This window comes from Lytechinus pictus, chromosome 18, assembly GCF_037042905.1.
Source record: "Lytechinus pictus isolate F3 Inbred chromosome 18, Lp3.0, whole genome shotgun sequence".
Classification (NCBI taxonomy): Eukaryota; Metazoa; Echinodermata; class Echinoidea; order Temnopleuroida; family Toxopneustidae; genus Lytechinus; species Lytechinus pictus.
The window spans coordinates 16,863,788-16,883,544 of NC_087262.1; the positions used below are offsets into that span (position 1 = coordinate 16,863,788).

A 19,757-nucleotide genomic window follows, 5' to 3' on the forward strand; every position below is an offset into this window, starting at 1 on the left:
TGGTGTAAACAGCGTTGTACAGTGTTTTTACTGTGTAGAGATAATACAGTACGTGTATCTCTCAACATTGCTCAATGATCCAAAAATGGATTAGAATTGAACGCCCTCTATCGATAAGGTGACAAATGCTTCCATCAAGTTCAAAGGTAGCTGGGAAAAACCAGTTCTATTTATCATTATACTATTATGCTATTGTAATATATCGCAGCTTCCTCATTCTTTATTAATGTGCACAAAGTCATATTGTAATAGAAGTTTCGCGCACACAATCATTTCACGACCGTGACGTGCACAATAATTATTATGTACATATTTACAGCAGTGTTACTCGTAGCTATCTCTCACAACTAAGTAGTACTCAGTTTCGTTGAAATAGTTTGACTGTAGAGTTTATGTAGCTATGGCTGAAAAGATTGAAATAGAGAAAGCCTCCAGTTCTTCACAGAACCTGGTATGTCCGCTATGTCTTGATATTTTTTATGAACCAACGATCCTGACGTGCGGACACACTTTCTGTCGAAAGTGTCTCAAGAAATATGATCTGACCCACCAGGACATTGACCACATGGTCTGTCCTCTCTGTAGGGAGATCACCAAGTTGTCTTCCAACCGAGTCGACGATCTCCAACTCAATGTCTCCATTAACGGATTCGTAGACGATTACCACGCCAAGTGTGGAGGGATGAATTCTGTTCTTGAAATGAACCATAAATGCACAGCTTGCAAGTTTCAGCAAGACGCTGTCTCCTTCTGCAGAACATGTAATAACTACATATGTGATAAATGTTTACAATCTCACCAGTGTATGACAATGTTTGAAGATCACGAGATTGTCTCCATGGAGGATGTCATCGAAGGGAAGGTCAGCATTGGTCATCAATTTGAGAAATGCTCCATCCACAAACAAGAGAACAAAGATATGTTTTGTGATGATTGTAAGGTCAGTGTCTGTCTCAGGTGCGTGGTCGTTGGTCACAAGGTCCATAACATCAAGAACCAGTCGGACTTCGAGCAGGAGTTGAGGCGAAAGGTAATGGTCATTTGAGATTTAGGGGTATCAAGTAGAAAACAATATCTTAAAGAAGATGCTGATGAAGATTGTGCCGCTGAAGGAGAAGAAGATGATGATACTAGCTATTATTTTATTAATACCCCTGACTTCCTCGTCCTCCCCCTCAGTATAGAGACGCAGAACCAGTTGGGGTATACTTTTAAGCCTCCGATCTTTTTTTTTCAGTAAATGTGTACAAAAAATAAATGACAATATTATTGTGAAATGTTACATGCCCCCCCCCCCTTCTTGGATCAGCCCCCGCTCTCAAAACAATGCCACGACCCCAGTACCGTGTGAGTAAAAAAAAATGACACCTCATATTTTAACGAAAATATTATGCCATTTGCATAATCATATATGGCCTGAAAGAATATTTTCTCCCAAATAACTTAATACGTTATTTATGTGGACTGTGTTCACGCTTGAATGATCAAGATATATTCTTTTATTCTTATTTGTATTGATGTAAATTTTGATTTGCGCTAAAGCAAGACATGGCTGCAATAAATTACTCCATATGTCAGTGATGTCATAATATATACAAGAGTTCCATCAAAATCCATTTCAGAATACGTTATCGATAATTTGCATTTATTGTTTAATAACGACTTTTAAGTATTAATTCTCAAGTTGATTTCATTGAAGGGATTTGCAAATTAATATGTTTACTAATTCATGATCTGATGATGGATTATGAATGACATCATTGGCATACGGATTCGTTCATGGCAGTAATGCCAAACTTTCGCGCAAATCAAGATTTGCATCACTGCAAAGAATACCAACTGTATCTAAGCGTGAAGACATACCACATAAATATGGAATTAAATTAAATCAAGATTTCCCTTAAAATGGGGACTTATGAGGTGTCAAGTTTTTATTCACACGGTATATGGCTAATTGTGATATCAATGTTAATAATAACAATGAAAAATTGATGATGATAATTATAAATAATAATGATATTGATAACAATAGTAATACTGATACTATTGTTAATTTTGACAAAATCTAAATTAATTCTAATAATAATAATAAAAAACTATCATTAATACATATAATATAGCAGTAATAATACGACTACTCATATAATGGTAATAACTGTCACTCATATCATTCGTTGCCTCCCCTACCCCCCCCCCCTCCTCATCCAGAATAGAGATTAAAAAATATTGATGTTACAACTTCCCGGGTGTATTATGTTAAACTTTATAATGGTTACATTCATTCAAAATTCTTCTAAACATTGTTTACGTGAATGATTATTTTACAGCAAACGGTTACTATTTTTTTTTCTCTCTTAGGTGACAGACCTTGCCCAGCAATGTGCAGCTAAGAAAGCAGAACTGGAGAAGAACATTCAGAATATAGAATTACAACGTCATGAGGTACACACTGCCATGCAGAAACTACTAGATGATGTCAGCCAGGCTTACAGCATCAAGGTCAAAGAGCTGGAAGGAAATCTTCAAGATCTCATCGAGCAAATAAATGAACTAAAGCGAAGTTTCGAGGATGATCTCAACATCCTAAAGTCCAAGGAACGACAGAGGATCAAAAGCATTTGTAGTTCGGTTACATTGGTAGATAATGACAGACTGGGTCATCTTGAGACAGATAGTCTGTCCGCTCATAATTTGCTTTGTAATGAGCTAGAAGCTATGCTGAAAGAGGTTACCGATCGCACTACTGCGGAAGTTATTACAAAGAAAGCACAGGAGAAGAGTTTTAATCCTGGAGATAAATCTTGTCTTGACCTCGGGCGCATTTCAGGATCAGATCCCAAGTTAGAAACCATGAAGTGTATAGATCTACGAGAGCGGATGGTTGGAATGACAGCTTACACTCGTACCAGTGTGGCCATCGTATATGGGAATAATGCACGAGGTATTGATATCATTGATACTGCTGGTGGAACGGAGCAGTATACAAACATACCACATAACGTGCATGGTTATGTCGGTATTGTGATTCAGCGAGACGGTGTATTATGTGTCTCAACTGGTTGTACAGAAGCACACATGTATTCTACCAATGGCTCCAGGAAAGCAACAATCGAAGTGAATGTGGCTTGTTTTTATATCACACTGAACAGAAGTCCATCAAATGAGATCATCATTGCTAACGGTGCCAACAAAGTCTACATCTATGACCCGACTGGATCCACTCTCAAACACACTGTTCCAACAAAGCACAAGACATGGCAGGTATCATCCACCAGGTCTGGTTTGATCATCACCAGTTCTTGTCATCTCACCAATCCAAGCGTGGTGACGGTCTATGACAGGGATGGGAATGCTGGTGAGTCTCTGCAAGCTCCAAAGGATGTCAACCTGTATGCTACCGTGGATGAGCAGGACAGGGTGTATGTAGCGAGTGTTGATTATAAGAATAAGAAGGTGGTGATCAGGCTCTATGATCTTGATGGTCTGAACCTGAAGGAAAGAGTTGAGTTTAATGCACTTGACATGACATTGGGTGATAATTGGTGTTACTTGGTGTCCCTCTCTCCGGACCTACTCGCCTTTGCTTGTATGAAGAAGTTATATTTCATCAAGGTATCGCTGTAATAAAGAGTATACATGAACTATTGACTTTTATGAGATTATTTATAGTGTATCTGAAATGAGAATCCAATATGTTTGTAAACACCTTTCTGAATTTGTTTACATTTTGTGGTGTGTATATACACATAAATCTTAACACGAATCGAAGAACGTTCATACACATAAAATAATTTAATGAATGTAACTCGAGTATCAAAAGACCATTATTTTTAATTATTTCGTGAATCTGAATTAACCACACAGTAAAAAAAAAACACGTTGTTTAAGCCTGTCACTCTAATAACAAGTTGTTTCACTTTCTTTGTAATTGTTTAAACATTTAAAAAAACTAGTTTTTAAGTTGTTTTTTAAAATAAACAGATGTTTAAAGGGTTTAACAGTAGTCGTTAGAGTGTCGGGCTTAAACAACGTGCTTGAAATCGTAAATAGCGTTTTTACAGTGTATTGCTGGTGTTGTCATTCAACTCGTGTAATTAACATGATTAAGCCAGCGTTTAATATTTTGGGGTCTCTGTTATAGAGAATTCGATGAAAGGCTAATGTATTAAACGAACTTTATATTTTGTGAGTTATAAGATTTGCTTTTGGAAATTGTGTACAATCGATTTGCTGTTTTGTTGCAAGCCAGTCTATATTATTTGTGGATATACGTAAATATGATCTCGAAATTTTAGATTTTTTCTGTCCAGTGTTATGATGTGAAAATTAAAGGCCTAATAATTACGGATATCAGCTGAATTCTTTCCTATTCGACGATAAACCCATTAATCTGAATAGGCCTTAAGTTCTTCTTGTGTGGAATGTATAGTCCCCACAAACCACTTGATTTATTAATATTTTCATTTTATGAAATGTCCATAATTACAGGAATATTAATTTTGTATCAAAACACCTCGCTGAATGATTAATGTTTATAATCAGTCACTACAAATACAAACTACGATATTAAAATATTTCAATTTCACGAGGGCATCCATAGACATGTTTTTATATCAAAGAACTTGTTATTCTTTTTTTTTACTAGAAATTTTTTGCCTTTATTCAGAATACAACACATCATAGTATAAGTAGATAAGAACTTATATTTTCTTGCATTGCACATTGGCATACGTTCTTTTTCACAAAATTTAGGTTAGCTTAATAAATGACTATATTTCCATGAAATATAATAATCAAAACAATGAATCATAATAAAGAAATGATACTTTGAACATTATAGAAATCAATATAAATCATGATAATTTGAATAAGGAACTTCTTATGAGAAAAGATGAATGGTTTACATTAAGCCAATATGACACGGTGTATTTTATTACAATTTATCAATATAAGAATGATTATACAACATGAATATCGGACTATGTGTTTATAAATTGCCGTTTGTTTTATAATGCCCTCTTTCGAGAGGATAATGACATGCTCTTCAAACAACATGGAAAGGTATCTATTGGAAACTGATTCTATCCAAAGATTATACAATGAATAATTTTCTGGAAAAAAATATATTATCATATTCACCGCTTTAGAAAATGTTGGACAGAAACAACACAAATACACATAGATACGCTTGTCCACCCCCCCCCCCCAAAAAAAAAAGGAAGTGATTGGTCTCTTTATTGTTTTTGTTTCTTAGATTTGACATTAATCTCTTAAAAGTGACAGAATGACGATTAGTACTGTAAATTATTTAATATAAGATAATACTGATAATTGTGACATCCTATAAGGTCTTACACTCTAATAATGAAACATTGAAAGGTTATTGAAATATGTTGATTCAGTATCTATATATTCTATTTTCTAATTGAATTACTTGCGTGAAATTGCATAGATATAATGTGTATATGAATAATATTGAAATTTATATTGTTATTACATTCTCTATATCATAGTGTGCATAATGTATGTAAGGAAATGTTTACCATAGAATATAAATTTTACACTTTTTAAAGTTTTGATTTGACCCATATTTGTTTCTAATACCTCTATATTATCTGGATCTCATACATATCAAATTAAGTTTAAAATGCTATTTCTATATGAATTATTATTGTATAATATTAAATGTATGAATGTGTTTTTATTATTGATATTGATTGGTCAGTTCATTTAGCGATTGATCGCTAATCTTTGTGTTACGGAGCCCTGGTCTGGGAGGAAGGCCTTTGGGTGGTAGTAATTTATTTTAGGTTTTCCTTTCCTAGGCAACCCATGGGTCCCGTAACACAAAGATAAGTGATTAATTGCATATTTGATTTTTACGATTAATTGTATATTGTAGTCAATGCAATCAATCGTAGAATAATGTTCTACAATAATTGCTAAGCTCTGTCTTACGGGCCCATGGAGATGAATTGGTAAACATCCTCGTCTCTTTTGTTTTTGTATTTGTGTTCTCTTTGAAAATTTCATTTTGTTGATATACTGAACAAAAATAATAATAACAATGTATATACATGTAGAGGACTCCTCGCACGGATTAAAAAAAGTTGTACATGCATGGATTTTGAAGTTCAAACTTGTATGACTATTGACACTAAAAAAAGGGGATACCAAAAAAAAGGGGGTACTTTAAATGTTTCGTTGATAGAAAAACAATAACCGTCCCCATACAAATATCATTGATGTCTTCGGTTCGGTAAATAAATTAATTTGTTCTCTTCGTGAATATTTAGGTTTTTGTCGTTTGGAAATTTATACACATGGATTTCTGGCAAGATAGACTATGGTCTTACCACATAGTAAGGGGGATTTTAAGTGAATGAATAAAAAAGATGTATAGTTTCATAATATGATTTCTAAATATGTTTGTTCAGCTATTCGCTGCCTGCACTGGCATAATGTTTCTCTTCCGCGAATATCATATTTTCATATTTTATTTTGTACTCCATTTTCAACTTTAGATATTTTCATTTTATAGTGTTATTCTTTTAGTAGGTGTCGTCTTTCGTCTCTATCCGTTATTGTAGCCTGATTTTGTAAAATGCATATATCCAAACTAAGTCACAAGTTTTGTCTCTCATACAAGCATGAGATATTTCTTAACAAGCCCATCCGTTCCATTTCATTTATTTTTTTACCAAAAGTCACTTTTATTCACCTCAATATCCTTTCATCCGAGTTTTTTTTCTATATTATGTACATTATAATTGGAATTGAACTCGTTGTGATATTTATGTACAATGTATTTTTGGTATGAAAGTACTTTAATGCATTTTAAGAACGAATAATTAATAAATCTTAAATATGATCAAATACCTTCTCACAAACGAATTTCATTTCTAGTAAATCCGTCGATTTAAAGAAAGAGAGAACGGTGTATCAAACCAGGGTGCAATTCGTTTTACCCACTGTTCTCTCATGTTTGAATTATAATACCAATATTTTGCGCCAATTTATTGGTGTTTGTTATAATTTGGACTTAATGAATGTTAACAATTCAGTTTGACAAATGGAACGGAAACTGTTTGCGTCATCAAAATTGCCTTCACTCTGAGAGTATAGATAATTTTGCACAATTACAATTATTTTATATGTTTCACATAACATATATAGTATATCATTTCATGTTTTTAACGACATATCTATCGAGTTTATGTCATCTCTTCATAATACGCTGACTGATTTCCATCTGTGAAATACGAAGAATTATTTCACCCACTATTATAGCCTATTATGGTGTAGCCAATAAAAACTAACGCTGTAAATATTCAAATCATAATAGAAGCGAATAATTTCATTATCATGTGAGTGAGGGGAGGAATTGACAGACAAAGTGTTGGCCCTACTATAGAATGACATAATAAAATTCGACATTTAAGATTTCTAAACTAACTGATTATTTCCATTGATTATTAATGATAATAATAATCAAGGGCGGCGCCATGATATTTTGATCGGGGGGGGGGGGGCACCGATAGATAGAATTTGATGGATGTTTTACAGGTACATGGTCCAGACCTCTCCATTTTAATTTTTCCCTCAATTCTTTCCTTTCCTTCATTTTTTTCTCCTCTTTTGTCACTACGCACAAAATCGTAGGGAGCGGTAGCCCCTTCCCTTTTCTCGATAAATAAATATAGGCAAAATTTTAATACCATTTGTTCTAGGAATGGTAAGAGAAATGGAGATTGGAAGAAAGAAGGGAGGGGGGCAGGAGGGGTAGAGGTTGGGAACTAAAGGGGATGCGAACGGTAGCCCCTTCCCTTTTCTCGATAAATAAATATAGGCAAAATTTTAATACCATTTGTTCTAGGAAGAGTAAGAGAAATGGAGATTGGAAGAAAGAAGGGAGGGGGGCAGGAGGGGTAGAGGTTGGGAACTAAAGGGGATGCGAACGGTAGCCCCTTCCCTTTTCTCGATAAATAAATATAGGCAAAATTTTAATACCATTTGTTCTAGGAAGAGTAAGAGAAATGGAGATTGGAAGAAAGAAGGGAGGGGGGCAGGAGGGGTAGAGGTTGGGAACTAAAGGGGATGCGAACGGTAACCCCTTCCCTTTTCTCGATAAATAAATATAGGCAAAATTTTAATACCATTTGTTCTAGGAAGAGTAAGAGAAATGGAGAGTGGAAGAAAGAAGGGAGGGGGGCAGGAGGGGTAGTGGTTGGGAACTAAAGGGGATGCGAACGGTAACCCCTTCCCTTTTCTCGATAAATAAATATAGGCAAAATTTTAATACCATTTGTTCTAGGAAGAGTAAGAGAAATGGAGATTGGAAGAAAGAAGGGAGGGGGCAGGAGGGGTAGAGGTTGGGAACTAAAGGGGATGCGAACGGTAGCCCCTTCCCTTTTCTCGATAAATGAATATAGGCAAAATTTTAATCCCATTTGTTCTAGGAAGAGTAAGAGAAATGGAGATTGGAAGAAAGAAGGGAGGGGGCAGGAGGGGTAGAGGTTGGGAACTAAAGGGGATGCGAACGGTAGCCCCTTCCCTTTTCTCGATAAATAAATATAGGCAAAATTTTAATACCATTTGTTCTAGGAAGAGTAAGAGAAATGGAGATTGGAAGAAAGAAAGGAGGGGGCAGGAGGGGTAGAGGTTGGGAACTAAAGGGGATGCGAACGGTAGCCCCTTCCCTTTTCTCGATAAATAAATATAGGCAAAATTTTAATACCATTTGTTCTAGGAAGAGTAAGAGAAATGGAGATTGGAAGAAAGAAAGGAGGGGGCAGGAGGGGTAGAGGTTGGGAACTAAAGGGGATGCGAACGGTAGCCCCTTCCTTTTCTCGATAAATAAATATAGGCAAAATTTTAATACCATTTGTTCTAGGAAGAGTAAGAGAAATGGAGATTGGAAGAAAGAAGGGAGGGGGGCAGGAGGGGTAGAGGTTTGGTACTAAAGGAGATGCGGAAAAGGGCAAGATGTAAAAGGGAAATATAATAATGAATAGTAAATATAGAGAGGGAAAGAGGGAGGTAGAAAAGATGTAAGGTGAGGATAGAAAGAGAGATAGGGGGAAAGGAAACTCATGCCGTTTGAAAATACTTAGAATATCACATTACAAGACATAAGATAACAATGTTATTGTTATTCCGGATAAAATCTATAAGATCATGCTGCAGTATCAACGAAACCGACTCCAAACCGACCCCTGATACAGTGTATACCATTCGAAAAAAAACCGGTCAGACAGCCTTGATGTCGGTTTTCTTTGTCATGCTACTGTCGTACCAACGAAACCGACTCCAAACCGACTGATATGACACTGGGGGATACAAACCGTAATAGCCCTGACCGGTTTTAGGTCGGTTTCATCGATGTGACTGCAGCATGACAAAGAACTTTTAAAAAAAATCAATGTCCCAGTCACACTAACGAAACAATCCCCAAACCGATCGATGGAATGTCATTGTAAATAACGTATAGATTCAGTACATCTGGAGTCGATGTGACCGCGGCTAAGACTGTATAACACTGATCACTAGACTGAATGTATCCTCAGAAACATTAGAATTAAAGTGAAATATCCAGGATGCGCCCGTGATGATTGAAATAGTATCAAACTGAGCTAATAATCTCTTACACTGAGTCGATTGAGCCCGGTATAAGAACTCACAAATGTTGTTATCTCGCTCACTTAAAGGGGTACTCCGTGCTGAAAATTTATCTTTTAAAAAAATAAATTCACAGAGCAAAATGCTGACAATTTCATCAAAATCCGATACAAAATAGCGAAGTTATTGAATTTTAAAGTTAAGCATCATTTTGTGAAAATAGATAAATGTACGTCATCATGAATATTCATTTATAGGTGGGTTGATGATGTCACATCCCCACTTTCCTATTTCTCATGTTATTACATGAAATCATATTTGCTTCATTTTTTCGTACACGTGTGAATATCGTGTCTCCTCTATGATGAAATAAGTTACAGCAATGAATATCCAATGCACTAAATCAGTTATCAATCCAAATTGTTAAGTTCTTGGTAGAAAAAATGTTAATAAACCTAATTTCACATAATAAACTACAAAAGAACAAGTGGGGATATGACATCAATTTGCTCATTGAATATTCATGAAGACATGCCTGGAATTGTTTCACCTGAATAATGCAAATCTTTAAAATGACATAACTTTGTTATTCGTTCCGATTTCGATCAAATTTTCAGTGTTTTGTTTGTCTGATTTTTCTTTATCTGTTTAAATCATATTATTTTCAGCCCGGAGCATCCCTTTAAGCTCAGGATTTGAACAAAAGTAACAGTGTACCCAACGAGATTTTGAAAAAAAATTATGCTCCAGCTTCTCACTAAGTCGGTTTAAAGGGGCCCATTCCAGGCTGAAAGTAAAATGATTTGAATAGATCCCTTAAACCACGAAATGCCATAAAATTGAAGTTTAAACTCTAGACCTGTCGTGTTTTGTTAAAAGCGCTCCGATTTTTTTGTCATTCGTTAGGATATTTTTCTTTAGAAAATGTCTCTGTCGTTATATACTCCCATAGAGGCGTAACTTAATGAAAACATATAGTTCAGAGTCAGTAGTGCTAACCCATGTTTTGGATGGCGAAAGGGGGTAAAGACAATGTCCAAAATATTTCGGCGAGCTCTGCGCGCCAAATTATAATGCAGAATTTTGCACGTGATGCTCACCGAAAAGTTTAGTTTTTATATATTTAATAGTACATTTTCATGTCAAGTCTGATGGTTTTATAGCGGTTTAAGATGTTCGTCAAATACATTTTTGCAATGGATTCTTAACATTTTCAATCTGTCAAAATTATTGGGCAAGGCAAATCGATATGTTTGCCGCAAAACTATTCCTGCCTAACGAGTACTACACCCCCCCCCCCCCCCCATTATCGTTAAATGCCCTAATCTACATGTGTAAAACTAATCAGGCCCTGATCCATAATAATAGATGAACAATTCTCAAGCGTTTTGAAAATGTGATTTTTAGCTCGGTCGCTACGCTCCCTCGCACGATATTAGTAATATTTTTTACAGGAGGGGGAATAGCTATTTGGTGTGTATAAGGCTATCCACAATCGGTCATTTTCATTGTATTGAAAAAAAAACCAACGTCGAAAATTTGTCATGCCCCCAGAAGCCCCTCCCCAAAAAAACTTTTAATCTAGAACCGCGCCTGGTGCTGGGGGTCTTAAAGCACCCCCAAGATTTTCCTTGGGGGTGCATGCAGCGTGTATTATTCTCCATAATTTTATGTGGCACCCCTGGAAATCTGTTTGGTGTTAAAGAATGTCGAAATGTAACCAAAAGCACTGATATTTTGTAGTGCAATCCTTTATTTTTATTATTATTATCATCATCATTATTATTATTATCATTATTATTTGGCTTGGCATTTATTCAAATTCAAATTCAAATTCATTTATTTCACTTCCATCAAACAAAAACAAATTGTATACCATATATAAACATAAATATTTGTATCCGTTGCAAACAAAATTAATAATACATATGTAGTGAAAAAAAAAAAAAAAAAAAAAAAACACTTAAGACGATTTGGGCAACACATTGTAGGTTTTAAATATATATACTATTTTTCAATAGAAATTAAATTAATAAAATTAAATATATCTGTGCTCTGGACCAGAATTATCGTCATTTTGTAGTGAAACTCCTGTTGTTGGTTTTTTTTTGTTTTGTTTTTGCTTGTCAAATTTACATCAGCACCCCAGTAAAATAATTTTTTTCCAGAGAAAATTCGTCCGCCCAAAAATTTGACAATCAAAAGAAAAGTGGCTCGTCAAGGGTCAGTTTTGACTCGTCAGCGGGGGGGGGGGGCAGGGATACGTTCCTTGCCTGTGTTGTGACTCGTCAGGGGGGCAATATACCCCCCCCCCCCCCTTAGGTACGCTAATGTTGCTTCGGTACTCTGGTGTCTAAAACATATCTACTGGTACCTTCGGTAAAGAGGAAGAGAGACGTCTTGATTTTTACTTTTATCATGCTTCATCATCATCATCATCATCTGCTATAATCTTCAAAGGGCTCTGCAGCCTATCACGAAGATGAACTGAAACTTGGACGCACGTTATGAGGAGGAGTGAGGGATATTTTCAAGGTGATTTTGCAGCAGCTTTTGAAAGCTGTCAAGCGAGACTGCATTAACTATTTGGAGAGGGAGTTTAGGGTACTTTAAAAATAATGTAAAAGAAACGAGGAACCGGGATACTCAAAAGGCCCCAAAATCCCAAATCTGAAACCAAACCACTAAGAACTGAAGTTGCTTATGGAAAAGGATAATTAGGAGTTTAAGGACTAGATTGCATTCTGCAAATGGGGGTACGTTGGGAACTGGAATTTAACATGAAATGGGGGTCTTCAAGAACTTGCACTTGAAATTAGGGGCTTAGGGACGGGAAAGAACGAGTTGTGATCAATGAAAAGGGATGAAGAAGATATTCCTGGGAACTGATGACATGGCGTGAAAATGTAATAAACACTTATTGTTCAAATGTAGTAACCAATTCAGCATTGTTCAGCTTTGTGCAAGGAATACTGAAATATCTGATTGTATTCGAAGGCATATGACATCAAGACAGTATAAGAAATGTTACCATCATTTCGAGAAATAGAGATATAGGAATGAAAGACAAATGACCGAAATGAATGATACAAACGGTCGAAATGATGAAAGCAGGTCTTGATAGGGGGGGTGCTATAATTCTTTTTTTTTTGGGGGGGGGGGCAAGTCAAAAATTTTCAACGAGGATTTTTTTTTCAGGAGGGAACAGGTGATTTTCTTTTGAGAATCCTGAAAGCGATGGATTGAAGTAACTGAGTAATTACTAGTGTAGAGGAACTTTTTGAGTTTGAATGGTAAAAAAGGGATTAAGTGGATTATTATTTTGGTAAATTTTGATCAGATTTACAGGGAAGTGTAAGTTTTCACAATTTTCCCCTCTAAAGGGGACGGGCAATTGCCCATTTCTCATATAAAACTGAATTGCAGCCACTGAGGTGGCCCATGTTTGAAAAAATAAGGTCTAATACCTATTTTTGATACAAAATTTTAAAAAAGGCGTAACAACGTAATCTGTATTAAGGTTTATCTATTAGTTTCTTCTTCACGTTCGCCTAGCTCTTTCCTATATTTTTTCCTTCCCTTTTTAAGGAAGGATCATCATCGAAAAATAACGGAGAAGAAATTCAAAATTCCTCATACTTCCAAATAGAGTAAATCAACAGCTGCAGATATCATTTTGTATACAGGCATGTTTATTATGAGCCTTTTGAATAAGTTGTTTTGCGAATTATTTTCAAACCGTTTTGATAAGATATTTGAAGTATACATTAAAGAACGCATCTTAAGTAAAAATAAATTGTCTGATATTATAAGGAGTTACATCATGACCCGGACTGGGATCGATAATCAGTATGGATCATGGAAATTATGTTTAAAAAAAACATTTATAATACGCTGTTTACTATAATGAACTTCACAGAATTAAGTTGTTTAAAACAGCTTAAACATATTAAACAAGTTAGCGTTTTAAATCTTAAACAAGAGGGGGGGAATCAGAGATATGAGAAATTAAAGGAAAAGGTATGGTACTTTGTGTACAAACAAATAGAGAGTTAATCAGCAACTTTGAAGCAAGTTTGCCGATTTGAGGATCCCCTTACAGTAAAACTGCTACTTTAATTTTTACACAGTGATGTTGACTGTATACATTACACTAGTTGTTTAACATTTTAAACAATCATGCTAAATTTATTGATAAATCAATATAGAAAAAATAAACTTTTATGTTGATTAAGATTTTACAAACTTGTTTGAACAATAAGATTCATGGTGTAAACAGCGTTGTACAGTGTTTTTACTGTGTAGAGATAATACAGTACGTATATCTCTCAACATTGCTCAATGATCCAAAAATGGATTAGAATTGAACGCCCTCTATCGATAAGATGACAAGTGCTTCCATCAAGTTCAAAGGTAGCTGGGAAAACCAGTTCTATTTATAATTATACTTTTATGCTATTGTATTATATCGCAGCTTCCTCATTCTTTATTAATGTGCACAAAGTCATATTGTAATAGGAGTTTCGCACACACAGTCATTTCACGACCGTGACGTGCACAATAATTATGTACATATTTACAGCGGTGTTACTCGTAGCTATCTCTCACAACTAAATAGTACCCAGTTTCGTTGAAATAGTTTGACTGTAGAGTTTATGTAGCAATGGCTGAAAAGATTGAAATAGAGAAAGCCTCCAGTTCTTCACAGAACCTGGTATGTCCGCTATGTCTTGATATTTTTGATGAACCAACGATCCTGACGTGCGGACACACTTTCTGTCGAAAGTGTCTCAAGAAATATGATCTGACCCACCAGGACATTGACCACATGGTCTGTCCTCTCTGTAGGGAGATCACCAAGTTGTCTGCCAACCGTGTCGACGATCTCCGCCTCAATGTCTCCATTAACGGATGCGTCGACGATTACCACGCTAAGTGTGGAGGGATGAATGCAGTCCTTGAGTTGCGTCCAAAATGTACGGCTTGCAAACTTCAGCAAGACGCTGTCTCCTTCTGCAGAACATGTAATAACTACATATGTGATAGGTGTTTACAACCTCACCAGTACATGACCATGTTTGAAGATCACGAGATTGTCTCCATGGAGGATGTCATCGAAGGGAAGGTCAGCATTGGTCATCAATTTGAGAAATGCTCCATCCACAAACAAGAGAACAAAGATATGTTTTGTGATGATTGCAAGGTCCGTGTCTGTCTCAGGTGCGTGGTCGTTGGTCACAAGGTCCATAACATCAAGAACCAGTCTGACTTCGAGCAGAAATTGAGGCGAAAGGTAATGGTCATTTGAGATTTAGGGGTATCAAGTTGAAAAAAATATTTTAAAGATGCTGATGACGATTGTTCCGCTGATGGAGAGAAAAAAAGATGATACTAGCTATTCTTTTACTAATACCCCTAACCTCCTCGTCCTCCCCCTCATCTCGGGGACGAAGAACCAGTTGGGGTATATTTATAGGCCTCCGATCTTTTTTTCAGTAAATGTGTACCAAAAACTTAAATGACAATCTTATTGTGAAATGTTACATTTTTGCCAATTCGTCTAATGCCAATTCGTCAACTCGTCTACTACCATTTGGTCTAGCATCTGTTCGTCTACTCATCAGATGGTCTCCTTTCATTTAGTCAAATGCCATTCCGTCTAATAACCAGTTGGTACAATAGCCATTTAGTCCTAATGCCAATTCGTCAACTCGTCTACTACCATTTGGTCTATCATCTGTTCGTCTACTCACCAGATGGTCTCCTTTCATTTAGTCAAATGCCATTCCGTCTAATAACCAGTTGGTACAATAGCCATTTAGTCCTAATGCCAATTCGTCAACTCGTCTACTACCATTTGGTCTATCATCTGTTCGTCTACTCACCAGATGGTCTCCTTTCATTTAGTCAAATGCCATTCCGTCTAATAACTAGTTGGTACAATAGCCATTTAGTCCATATAGCTTTTGGTCTAATTAAACTAAAGTGTTAATTGTGCAAAATGAATGAAAAGAAAATGGGTATTAGAACCAACTTGTTATTAGACGAAATGGTAATAGACGAAATGGTGATTAGACGAAGTGATGATTGGACAAAAAAAGTTATTGGACCAAATGGTTGATAGACGAAATGTTCATGGACGGAATGGCATTAGATTATTCCACGGCCCCCGTGTAGTAACTACCGTGTGATTTTTAAAAAAAATGTCACCTCACAAATCCCCAAATATGCCATTATATGGCCTGAAAATAATTGAATACCATATCTACGTGGTATATATATGTTAACGCTTGGATGATCAGGAGGTATTCTTTGCAGTGATGTAAATTTTGATTTGCGCCAAATTAAGACATGGCTGCAATAAATGAATCCAGATGTCAATGATCAAGTGGCAGACTCTAACAAGGGTTCCATCAAAATCCATTTCAGAATACGTTTTCAATAATTTACATTATAATTGTTTAACAAACACTTTTTACTAGTAACTCTCAGATTGATTTCATTGAAAAGGGATTTACAAATATGTTTACTAACTCATGTAGGATTATGAAATCATTGGCATTATGGATTCATTTATAGCAGTCATGCCTGACTTTGGCGCGAATCAAGATTTACATCACTGCAAAGAATACCAACTGATTATCTAAGCGTGAAGACATGCCACATAAATAAGGTATCAAAATACTTGGAAGAAGTATATATATTTTCAAATATAATGATTATGCATTCATGACATATTTTCCCCTTAGGGAATTATGAGGTGTCAAGATTGTCTTTATTTACACCGTTTAGGTCCATACTGCTAATGATGATAATAATGTTTATAACAACAATGACAATAATGATGATGATAATCAGAAATAATAAAAGTGGTAGTTATGGTAATAATGATACTGTTATCAATTTTAGCAAGATCTATATTAACTATAATAATAATGGTAATAATCATAATTAAAAGTATAATTAATAAAGATAATATAACAATAGTAATATGATCACTCATATAATGATAATAATGATAATAACTGTCCCTCATATCCTTCGTTGCCTCCCTATCCGCCCCCCCTCCCCCCCCCCCCCCCCCCCCCCCCCCCCCCCGTCCAGAATAGAGATCGGAGAAATTGATACAACTTCCCGGGTGTATATACAAGTCAGACATTATAATAGGTATATTTATTGATTTTTTTCTAAATATAGAAACTACATTTACCATGTTTACGTGAATGATTCTTTGACGGCAAACAGTTACTACTTTTTTACTTTCTCGATCTTTACAGGTGACAGAGCTTGCCAAGCAATGTGCAGCTAAGAAAGCTGAGCTGGAAAAGAACATTCAGAATATAGAATTACAACGTCATGAGGTACACACTGCCATGCAGAAACTACTAGATGATGTCAGCCAGGCTTACAGCATCAAGGTTAAAGAGCTGGAAGGAAATCTTCAAGATCTCATCGAGCAAATAAATGAATTGAAGCGAAGTTTCGAGGATGATCTCAACATCCTAAAGTCCAAGGAACGACAGAGGATCAAAAGCATTTGTAGTTCGATTACATTGGTAGATAATGACAGACTGGGTCATCTTGAGACAGATAGTCTGTCCGCTCATAATTTGCTTTGTAATGAGCTAGAAGCTATGCTGAAAGAGGTTACCGATCGCACTACTGCGGAAGTTATTACAAAGAAAGCACAGGAGACGAGTTTCAATCCTGGAGATAAATCTTGTCTTGACCTCGGGTTCATCTCGGGATCAGATCCCAAGTTAGAAATCATTAAGTGTATAGATCTACGGGGAAAAATGATTGGAATGACAGCTTACAGTCATACCAGTGTGGCCATCGTATATTGGAATAATGTACGAGGTATTGATATCATTGATACAGCTGGTGGAACGGAGCAGTATACAAACATACCACATGACGGCGTGGGTTATGGCGATATTATGATTCAACGGGACAATGCATTATGTGTCTCAACTGGTCGTACAGAAGCACACGTGTATTCTCCCGATGGCTCCAGGAAAGCAACAATCAACGTGAGTGGGACTGGTTATTATCTCAGACTGAACAGAAGTCCATCAAATGAGATCCTCATTGCTAACGGTGCCAACAAAGTCTACATCTATGACCCGACTGGATCCACTCTCAAACACACTGTTCCAACAAAGCACAAGACGTGGGAGGCATCATCCACCAGGTCGGGTTTGATCGTTACCAGTTCATGTAACGTCACCAATCCAAGCGTGGTGACGGTCTATGACAGGGATGGGAATGCTGGTGAGTCTCTACAAGCTCCAATTGGTATCTACCTGTATGCTACCGTGGATGAGCAGGACAGGGTGTATGTAGCGAGTGTTGATTGTAAGAATAGGAAGGTGGTGATCAGGCTCTATGATCTTGATGGTCTGAACCTGAGGGAAAGAGTTGAGTTTAATGCACTTAAAATGACATTGGATTCTAGTTGGTGTTACTTGGTTTCCCTCTCTCCGGACCTACTCGCCTTTGCTTGTGACAAGAAGTTATATTTCATCAAGGTATCGCTGTAATAAAGAGTATCTCACTAGTGTGTATAACATGAACTATTGCTTTTTATGCGATTATTCATTGTGTATCTGAAATGAGAATCCAACGCCTTTCTAAATTTGTTTACATTTAGTGATGTGTATATACACAGAAATTTTAACACGAATCGAAAAAAAGTTCATACACATAAAATAATTTTATCATTGAAACTTGACTATCAAAAGACCACTATTTTTTATTATTTCGTGAATCTGAAAAAAACACACAGTAAAAAAAATAGCACGTTGTTTAAACCTGTCACTCTAATAACAAGTTGTTTAAACTTTGTTTTGATATTGATTACACATTTTAAACAACTTGTTTAAAAAAAATAAGTTGTTTAAACAAATAAACAGATGCTTAAAAAGTTAAAACAGTAGTTGTTAGAGTGACGGACGTAAGCAACGTGCTTAAAAAGAGTTTACAGTGTAATGCTTTTTGTGCCATTCAACTCGTGTCATTAAATGACAACAAAAAGTTGATTCGAATAAAAAGAGAAAAATCTAAAAAGCAAAACACTGAAAACTTTATCAAAATCTGATGTAAAATAAGAATTTCATGGCATTTTAAAGTTTCGCTTATTTTTCACAAAACAGTGATATGCACAACTCAGTGACATGCAAATGAGTCAGTCGACGATGTCCATCACTCACTTTTTTTTTCTTTTTTATTGTTTGAATTATACAATGTCTTACAATTATACAATTATACAATGTCCCCCAATCAGTTATATCGGGAGGAGAGACCTGCGGGTCACAGTGATTCATTTCGCTTTTCGCCTTCCAGGCACAGGTGACGCCAAAACAAATAATAATAATAATAATAATAAATAATAATAATAATGTTTCATTATTTAACAATTTGACAAGGACAAACATGACTGAACCATATAGTTTTTTGTCGTTTGGAAATGGATTTCTGGCAAGTAAGACTATATATCATGGTTATGTTCGGTATTTGTTCTGTGTCATGTGAAATATTTTAGTTTGCTTACATTTTATTGTTTACCATATTGGCATGATGAGGAAGGGGGATTTTAAGTGAATGAATAAAACAAATTTATAGTTTTATAATATGATTTCTAAATATGTTTGTTCTACTATTCGTTGCCTGCACTGGTATAATGTTTCTTTCTCGCGTATATTATATCTATTTCATATTATATTATAACTTATTTTTGTACTTCATTTGTTTTAACTTTTGATGTTTATAGTGTTATTTTTTGGTAGGTGTCGTCTTTCGTCTCTATCCGTTATTGTAAACTGATTTTGTAACATACATATATCCAAACCAAGTCACAACTTTTTTTCTCTCATACAAGCGTGGGATATTTCTTAACAAGCCCATCCGTTCCATTCCATTTATTTTTTTACCCAAAGTCACTTTTATTCACTCAATATCCTTTCATCGGAGTTTTTTTTTTATATGATGTACTGTATAGATTATTTTGCACAATCATCATTTTACATGTTTCACATAATTATTATAAAGTATATCATTTTATGTTTTTAACGACATATCTATCGAGTTTATATAATCTCTTCATAATACACGGTAAAAAAAAATATACAACGCTGTTT

The 19,757-nt window shown here is 35.6% G+C and overlaps 2 protein-coding genes across 2 annotated transcripts; both read left to right on the forward strand.

The window, feature by feature from the left end:
• Nucleotides 1-333: 333 nt before the first annotated feature.
• On the forward strand, nt 334-4,657 carry LOC135157509 (RING finger protein 207-like). Its single transcript, XM_064113328.1, has 2 exons — nt 334-1,030; nt 2,359-4,657. Exons 1-2 carry the CDS (start codon nt 401-403, stop codon nt 3,622-3,624), a joined length of 1,896 nt encoding a protein of 631 aa, XP_063969398.1. The 5' UTR covers nt 334-400; the 3' UTR covers nt 3,625-4,657.
• Nucleotides 4,658-14,146: 9,489 nt separating this feature from the next.
• Nucleotides 14,147-18,663, forward strand: LOC129281219 (E3 ubiquitin-protein ligase TRIM45-like). The gene is made up of 2 exons (XM_064113536.1): nt 14,147-14,911; nt 16,896-18,663. The coding sequence occupies exons 1-2, from the start codon at nt 14,282-14,284 to the stop codon at nt 18,159-18,161; spliced, it is 1,896 nt and encodes a 631-aa protein (XP_063969606.1). The 5' UTR covers nt 14,147-14,281; the 3' UTR covers nt 18,162-18,663.
• Nucleotides 18,664-19,757: the final 1,094 nt, after the last annotated feature.

Excerpts from the sequence above, each read along its gene's own strand:
- LOC129281219 (XM_064113536.1), top strand. The coding sequence starts at position 14,282 with ATGGCTGAAAAGATTGAAATAGAGAAAGCCTCCAGTTCTTCACAGAAC. Across the intron at positions 14,912-16,895 it reads AGCAGAAATTGAGGCGAAAG|GTGACAGAGCTTGCCAAGCA; the intron begins GTAATGGTCATT and ends CGATCTTTACAG.
- LOC135157509 (XM_064113328.1), top strand. The coding sequence starts at position 401 with ATGGCTGAAAAGATTGAAATAGAGAAAGCCTCCAGTTCTTCACAGAAC. Across the intron at positions 1,031-2,358 it reads AGCAGGAGTTGAGGCGAAAG|GTGACAGACCTTGCCCAGCA; the intron begins GTAATGGTCATT and ends TTTCTCTCTTAG.